The following is a 9225-nucleotide window of genomic DNA, read 5'->3' on the forward strand; positions in this document are numbered from 1 at the left end:
CTTCTGAAAATATCTGACGTATTTTCTGTTATGTCACATGAATTAATGATTTTATTCCGTTAATCCTTTTCACTTTGAATAGCAGTTTTGTATACCAACGCTTTAAGGTGTCCCCAGAGAAAATAATCTGAGGGATTCATTTCGGGCGAGCGAGGTGGTCATGAGTGTGGGCCTGTTCTTCCAATCCAGCGATTATGGTAATTTTCATTTAAAAATTGCCGTGACACTACACTAAAGTGTGGTGGAGCACCATCGTGCATGTACCACATACCGAATCTTTCCATGACTGGAATTTCTTCTGAAAGTCCAGGTAAAACAAATTCTAAAAACCTTGGGTATTCTTCTCCATTAAGTCTAGGTGGAAGGAAGTGAGGCCCAATGAGATGTTCACCGACAATTCCAACCCAAATATCGGGTGATGACTAGGTGATGACGATTGTAGATACTAACAATCGAAACGTCGTGAACTAACGTGACTTGAAATCTCTCCACTTTAATTTTTATTTTCTTTTTTCATTTCTATATTTTCATTTATTCAATTGTTCTATTTTCACTTCTATTTTATTTCACTATCATTTCATTTCAGGTTCATTTTGGTTAAAATAATTGTTATTTTCAGCTATTCATTTTCAATTCTTCTTTTTTAGTTGTTTCAGGGATTTCAAATCATTTTATATAGTAGACAATCGAAGTACGAACTAGTGAAATTCATCATGAAACATTATCAATCACCTTCAAACATTAAGGTTCAGATTAACATGCTTCCATTTATAAATGCCACTTCGCAAACGCAACGACGTATCCGTAACGTAAGAGATGGTCATGTTTCATCTCTTGCGGAACTATTCCTCATGGACAACCAATCAGAGCACCAAATTTCTATTTTCAACAGTTGACAGTTTGCGTCATGTACCTATCAGATATCAGTTTTCGCTTTTATGGTAAGTTTGTTTAATATTTTATGGTTTTATACTCATTCTTGCATATTTAAAAAAATATTCTGGATCATTTTTCATTGGCAAAAATGTGGTTGTGTAGAATTCGCGAATTCTTCTGTCTGCATTTGAAGGTCTTGTCTTAAATTTCCTTGATTTCCTTTTTTTTTATCAGCGCACTTGCCAATAATAATAAACAGGTGGATAATAAAAGATAATTATTATTGACAATCATTTTGAAACTTTCAAAACAAATCTTTTTGTATTTGAACGATCGTGCAATTACTATATTTCTATTCCTTTTCAATTCATTACAATGAGTGAAGGATAGAAACATATCCAACCGTACTAGTTTTATGAAAAGAAAACCAACACAACATGATTTGACAGAGCGAATTCGATATGCGCATGCGGTTGCTACAGTTTTGCGTTGCGGTGCGTCATCTATGAAAACGAGTATTTGTTTTTTTACGTTAATGATTACGTTACGGTACGTTTATGTTGCGTTACTTGAACTATAAATCCAAAGTCACAATACCGAAAGGATTTTCAATGAACGTTTTCCGAATCGTCCTATCTATAGAAAATAATTCAGGGAACATGTATCCAAATTCACAACTATCGGTAGTATACATAACAAAAAGCCCCCAGGTCATCCGTCTATTCCGGAAGAACAGTTAGTGCAAATAATTGGTGAGATGGTAGTAAATCCTGAACAGACTACTTATTCCGTCGCGAATGTTTGTGAGGTGTCTCCTTCTACTGTGTGGAGACTTTTGAATAGGAATAGGTATCATCCAAACAAAATTAAAATGGTACACCAATTAACTGAATATGACCCTGATCGAAGAACAGAATTCTGCGAAATCATGACGGAAACCATTGCAAGGCATCCTTCCTATCTCCACAATATTTTTTTTTAGTGACAAATGTACGAAATTGCCGTTATTAGAGTGACATCAATCCTCACGTTTTCCGGGAAACACATACCCAATATTAAGAAAGAATTAACGTTTAGGCAGGAATATTGGGGAACCATATTGTAAGACCTCTATTTATTGATCAAAATTCAACAGGGGAACTGTATTTGAATATGCTGAAAACTACTGTTGATGGAGCACCCCCACGTTACTTCAGACAAGTGAGAAACTATTTGGATACTATTTTTCCCGGTCGTTGGATTGGCCGTCGAGGTCCTACAGAATGGCCAGCCCGCTCGCCAGATTTGATACCTTTGGACTTTTTTATGGGGTTATTTGGAGCAAAAGGTGTAAAAAACTGAACCTAATTCAATATTGGATTCACGGCAGAGAATAATAAATATTTGTAGAGATATTGACGTTACTGTATTCGAAAATGTTGGGCGTGAAATATCGGATAGGCTGTTCATATGTCAAGGCAACTATTTCAAGTATCTTCTGAACAGACCTTAAGCTTATTACCTCATATTATGTAGTTAAATGTCAATGTATTCAGACAATTATTAAAAGTTCCACCATTTTGTAGTAGTTAAAGATATTGACATTATATTCTACGGTTGTGAAGCATTCGTCAGTCGCCATCTTGAAAGTTTCATCTGTCAATTTCACTTAAAAAAAATTTATTCATGCAATAATTACATCATCCCAAATTTCAAATTTTCAAGTTGACCCGTTCAAAAAATAAATGGGGGGGACATTTATATTCATTCACGTGGATAGATGAAACAAATTTCAGGATTCGGTATATTAATACATATTGAGATCATAACATGGAATACTAGATAAATGAAACCCCACGCGCCATCTATGATTTTTGTGGGTAACTTGTTTATTCTACACCAACATTGTAACTCTTGTAATAGGTGTTTGTATATTTTTTCAGTGTAAGTAAACGTTATTATTATCAATATTTATGGATGAAAATTAGGGTCAATTGTCAACAGCTCCGCAGCCCATTCAGCAGTTGAATTTTGTACTGGTGCAGGCCCAAGTCACGACGTAAAATTCATCAAGTTGTGGCCTTCGAAAGGCCAAGTTATTGTAAGTGACACAAAATCGACTGCCTCGGATTCTCCTGTACACTCTCACAGACAGCGGCGACGTTTTCGCCAAATTTTGCGTTTCCTCAACGTACGGGTCTTGATCGATATTTTACTGAACCAGTGGAATCGAATTCATCCACCAAATTCTGAATAGTCCTATCGGTGGGATGATTATGGCCACCGCAAAATGGGCGAAGCGCACGGTACGTTGCCCGAACAGAATACTCATTTTGATGAAACATTTTCATTATTTGCACTTGTTGGTGAATACTAAATCTGTACATGATCAATTGGCAAACCAGACTGAATAAATGACAACTCATTTGTTTTCTAATGAGGTCAATGCCTTCCATACATGATATATTTTCTCCTGTTGGAAGACTTTGTATTATTATTTTGTGCCGTGATTACGGAGTACAACGCCTAAAACCTATTTACACTCTGGATGAGAATTACCCGAATCAAGTCAAGCATTGTATCCATTAGTAGTTTACAACCGACGCAATATTTGTTCCATAAATTCCTGATGACACGGAACTCAGGAGTCAGTCTGACGCCGTTGTGAGAGTGTAAAAGGTCATTTATGCTTCCAGTCGCGCCTGGCGGGCTCCAGACTGACTCTCGTCCTTGGGACCATGCCAGACAGGAATCCAGGCTTTCCTGGAAAATTGCGAGTTATTGTGAGGGGTCGTTTGCGACCCGCAACTTTGATAGAGACTGGAATGGTCCATTTACTACGTTGTTGAGATGGTAAACATATCTAGCTAATTATAAATTCATTTCGCACTATAGGGATGATGGGGGAGAATATAATGAACACGGGTGATGTGGATCAAACATGAATAAAGATGTTACGCATATTCATTCATGTTTGCAACATGAAACAAAACGTCTAGTCGGTTTGTGTTTCAGAAGAAACATTAACGATTGCAATTTCCTATAGAGGAATCAGAGTAACCCAAAGCTGAACAACTTCCAGTGTTTGCACCCTCTTATGATACCGCTGATTATTTCTGATGCACATCTTTGACTTGATTCAAGTTTTTCATTAACCAGGACCAGGATTAAATTAATCCTGGTCCTTCTTCTCTCCTATAGGTGAATACCTATTCAGTTAAAGTGGACACTCGTGCTTCATCGCTAAATATACATTCATTCCCCTTTCTGTTTCAGTCAAATTATTTATTCCATTTGCTAGAGACACCGGTTTTGAAGGTGAGTTAAAAACTCCATTTTTTTGTCCAAGTATGATTTGATTGATTGTGTACATAGCTCGATTTTTTCCAATCTACTAGAAAATTTGATGCTGTCAGGCTATTGTATAACAAACATTTGTTGCCACCATGAATTCCAGGTACTATAGGTACTATTGATCTCGAAAATTTGTAGGGATCAGATTCAACTTTCTTGAAGTTAACTCTGTACTGAACCAGACTGTACAGAAATACCTTTGTTGCTCATTTTGTACGATTATGGATCAATCAATTAAGACGTTGAGGGAAAATTTGACAATTCTATGGCTATATTTGAAATCCAAATTCTTGATGAAATCTAAAGCCATAATGTTGTAGCGCCAGTGTGAGTTGTCAGTCTCTAAAGCATCGATTAGAGATTCCAAAGTACTTTCAACTGCCATTACTGGCTCATCAGATTTCATCTTTAGATTGACCAAATGTATGGGCAAATGAGAAATGTATATACTACCAGTGATTTTATGTTCAAAGCGTCCCTGGTACAGTCATAATAATTTCTTGCCTGTGGCCCCTTGTCGCCCTGATAGTTAGTAAACGTGCTGTCAAATGTAGTTGAGGAATAAAGGCTCGGCTAGTTGGACTGGCTGAATACCAATTTTTTGTCCGTTTCACGATATTTCTTTATCAGTACCGTGTGGGGTTAGGTGAGGTAATGAGTGGTTTTGCAAACCGATTTTTGAAAAATTTTTCTAGAGATCAATTACCCTAACACCAAACTGATATTTTTGCAGTCGACGCGCGTTTCGCTAACAAGGTTAGCATCTTCAGGAGAAGCAAATTGATACTGAATCTGAAGACAACGGTTAGCTGTTTATATACCTAAAGTATTTTGGTCCGATGTGGACTTTGTTAAATGATGGTTATCCTAATTGATTTTTCGGTAATTAACTAGTGGAACCATTACCTGTAAATGAATTTGTCAACAATAGATAAAAAAGCGGAGAAATTAATTTGCAGGTAGTGGTTCCACTAGTTAATTACCGAAAAATCAATTAGGATTATCATCATTCAAAAAACAAAGCCCACATCGTACCAAAAAACTTCAGGTATATAAACAGCTAACCCTTGTATTTAGATTCAGTATCAATTTGCTTCTCCTGAATATGCTAAACTAGTTAGCGAAACGCGCGTCGAGTGCAAAAATATCAGTTTGGTCTAGAAAAAGTTTTCAACTTTTACACCAAAGGTTCTAATCTTATTTTTATGAAAATCTTAGTGTTTTTGGGCACTTTCATCAATATGGCTTTCTGGAGACCTTTTGAAAAAACAAAAAAACATTACGTGTGAGGAATCTGTGTCAATCGACAGGAATCCGGAATTTGAAAATGAGGATTTACATGTTCAAGTTCAGCGAGTAATTTTAAATATTCATGAATGCTTGAAGAAGAAAAACTGTCACACTTCACGGAATGCTATTCTGAAAAAAATATGGGAGTTAACGAAACTATCTCGTTCGACAGTTCTTCCAATCATTAAAATAGGGGATGTCATTGACCATGCAATGAAACGAAAACAAAGGAATAAAGAATTCGCAAACTGCTACAAAAGATGTGGTGCTACAAAAGATGTGATTCGGCGAACAATTTATGGTATATATCAAAAAAATGAAGTATCAACCTTGGAAATGATTTGGTATAAATAACACGACTATCCCGATTACAATTACAAATCTTTAGAAACTCTACGAGGTGTCTTATTGTCTTGTGGTTTCAAATATAAAAAATTGAACAATCGGATGAACACAATGGAATCGACATGCATTGTTCAACTCCGACAAAAATATTTGAGGCGAATGAAAAGCTACCGAGAATCCAGCAGACATATAATCTACCTCGACGAAACTTGGTTTGACGTCCATGATGTCAAATATGGCTGGGTAGACGAAACCAAGTATTGTGCTTTGAACACACCTTCTTCAAGGGGAAAACGTGTTATAATTTTGCATGCCGGGAATGAGAGTGGTTTCGTACCCAACGCTTTGCTTCTGTCGGCCAAAAATATAAAAGATTCGTCTGCTGATTACCACGAAGATATGACTGCGGCTTTATTCAAAACCTGGTTCAGTGACCAGCTTCTCTCAAATATTCCTTCAAACTCGGTTATTGTCATGGATAACGCTTCGTATCATTCTCGGTTATTGACTACAATACCAAACAATAACACAAAAAAAGGAGATATTGTAGATTTCATGCGAAATCATGACATGGAAACATCCGAAAAGATTCCAACGAAAAAGGTATTACTGGCGACCTTAAAACAACGTGTTTTCAAAAAAGAGTATATTATTGATTCGATGTGTGAAACACGTGGTCATATTCTCTTACGTTTGCCTCCATACTATCGTGTGTTCGATTCAATTGTAATGGTTTGGGCCACAATGAAAGGAAGCTTGCGGAAATGTAATAAGTCACCGTCTTTGAATGCTGTGGTGCTTGACAATATAAGGCGAGTGGTGAATGAAGTAGGTAATAGTGATGTGTGGAAGAACTGTGTGGCCCACGTTATAAAAGAAGAGAACAAATATTATGTGCAAAGTTCCATAAATCCAATCGTTATTCAACCCGATGATGATTCCACCTCATCTGAATATAGCAAAGAAGAATTTTGATTTTTTTAGCAATTTTGTTGGCCTCTATTATTTTGTAAATATATGTTTGACGAGAATTAGGTGTGATTATTTGTGTTTTCATTGTATTTTAGAGTTTTCGACTCGGAAATCAACTCGGTACCTTAAATTTCGAAGTTTTTCATAATTACCCATGGTGGAAAAATTCAGTTGAGAGATAACTTTTTCATGGAGTGATCAATTGCTATGATTGTAAGAATAAGTAAATGAAAAACTACAACTGAAAAATAATATGCCGACGCCTATGTCGAGGCGACAATTCCTTCTCTGTGCTGTTCCAATTAGTATTGGAAATACTATATATGTTGCTGAATAATTGAAAAATATGAGAAAATCAATATCGGTGGTACTTTTTAAATGTGGTCGGGTGTATATCTGATGTATATCTAATACCAATACGATTTATAAACTCCATCAGTTAGACACACCATTGCATCTTCTACAGGCCTGCCATATTGGCTTTTCAACTATATTAAAAAAAATGATAACAACCAGTTTTTCAGTACTTTCATATACATTTTTGATATTACACTTAGTGATGATATGGGTCAATAATTAAATGATTCTTTTCTCATACTTGATTTATATATTGGGAAGGTTTTTTTAACCCCTTTCGATATTCAATATCAGATTGACAAGACTTGCCTTTGATCTAGTAAAGTGGTTTTGCATTAAAAATTATCTCAGCTTCAGTACAATTTCACGTTTTAATTTTTTTTATTTAACGTTTCAATTCTTTTACTATTTTGCATACTTCAATTTCATTTGTGTCATTTAAATGCAAACACATCTCACAGTTCAACTAATACTTGACTGACAGCAAACTATGTACTTCTTCAAACATATACAGGACAGTCTCCTTATTTCAATCAATGTTTTGCTGTTCAGTATTTACAGTTTTTAAATTCTCTTCAGGAATTGGCAGTATTACAGTTCACAATAATTCTTATTTCTGACCCATATACAGTCATTCAGGGTTGAACAACAAATGGTAATGAACTCAAAAAAACATGCAAAATATATACTCACATATAATTTGTTTTCGAAGTGAACTGGCTGAATATCGATAGATTGAGGAGGAGTGGGTCTGACGAAACCTTCCCTGAAAGGAGTTGTTTTTCTTTTATCCCCATGAGAATCATCGTCAACCCCATGACCGTGGTAGTCCCTGTATATGCCTTGAGAATCAATGAAGTGCATGTCGAAAGTATGCGGTACTCCATGCGAGTCAACGTATTGTCCAGAATCCCTTTTACCGCCTCCTTCGATGTGGTGATGGTCAGCCTCATGGTGATCGTGATCTTTGGGTGAATAGGGTAAAACCGGAAATTCTCTGTGGTGTCCGGTCATGATGTGGTGGTCAGGTGGTGGGTGGTCCATTTTGTGAGGACTCTTTGTTGGGACGAGATGTTCCTTCTCCTTTCCGTGGGAATCTTTACCATGATGGTGGTCCTTGTGATGGTCTTTATGGTGATGAGTATGAGGAATGTGATGATGGGATGACTCCATCAACGTGGGTTGGATATGAGTAACAAACTGGGCCATTTCAGTAGTTACAATTCATATAATGTCTATGAAAGTTCAACAGTGGTTGGTTATGTAGAGCTTCTGTAATTTGAATTTTGGTGGATGAAATATTTGGCTGAATTTACTTTCTGAAACGCAAATGGATTCATCAGTCATGGAATTATATTTTTTTCATGAATATTTTGGACTGATTATTTTCCATTGACTGATTCAGAGATTGACAACTGACTTGAACATTAGACTGTTGAATATGTCAAAATTCAATTGAAAATGTTATTGATGCACACAAAATCTTTCTAGTGTCCAATGAAGTAAATTGATGGATGTAACCGTTACTACGTGGTAGGAAATCATAATGTAGAAAAAAGAAATGAAACTTTCTGTTTTTTACGACTTTTATTTGTAACTAAATTTACTACAGTATAAGGACATTTTCAAACTTATACATTGAACTGTATAAGTTTGAAAATGTCCTTATAGGACGAAACTGCAGTAACGTTAGTCACAGGAGAGGAGAAGGTTCAGACTCGTAGTCCTGATGAGTAAGAAAACTGTTTTTTATTCAACCCAACTCCACTCTCGGACCCTCTAATAATATTTTCAAATTAGGTTCTGGATAACAAATCTCTTAATTGATTGTACATACTGATGGAAATATTTGAGTCGTTTTATATCTCCAATTAATTTTTGCTTATAGCGATTCAGTTGTTACGAATAGGAAGTTATACAGTGTGGAAAATCCTAATGGAATAAATATTTTCTTCATTGTATTATGCATTTTAGGATTTTTTATAAACATGAGCGATATTGCTTTCATTCCATTAAACTGTTCTACTCTATATATTGACTTCTGTGATTTTG

At 35.8% G+C, this 9225-nt stretch overlaps 1 protein-coding gene across 12 annotated transcripts in view; it reads right to left on the reverse strand.

Annotated features, from left to right (window-relative positions):
- The window catches only part of LOC111504733 (uncharacterized), a 398322-nt gene extending 389925 nt beyond the window's left edge, over nucleotides 1-8397 (reverse strand). For all 12 annotated transcript variants that reach the window (XM_074178849.1, XM_074178864.1, XM_074178862.1 and 9 more), the window contains exon 1: nucleotides 7867-8397. In XM_074178849.1, coding sequence (XP_074034950.1) covers nucleotides 7867-8382 — 516 coding nt within the window. In that variant the 5' untranslated portion in view covers nucleotides 8383-8397. The remainder of the gene's footprint in view (nucleotides 1-7866) is intronic.
- Between the last annotated feature and the right edge of the window lie 828 nt (nucleotides 8398-9225).

This window comes from Leptinotarsa decemlineata, unplaced genomic scaffold, assembly GCF_025532065.1.
Source record: "Leptinotarsa decemlineata unplaced genomic scaffold, Ldec_3_MD MMD2_tig00004307_RagTag_RagTag, whole genome shotgun sequence".
Taxonomy (NCBI): domain Eukaryota; kingdom Metazoa; phylum Arthropoda; class Insecta; order Coleoptera; family Chrysomelidae; genus Leptinotarsa; species Leptinotarsa decemlineata.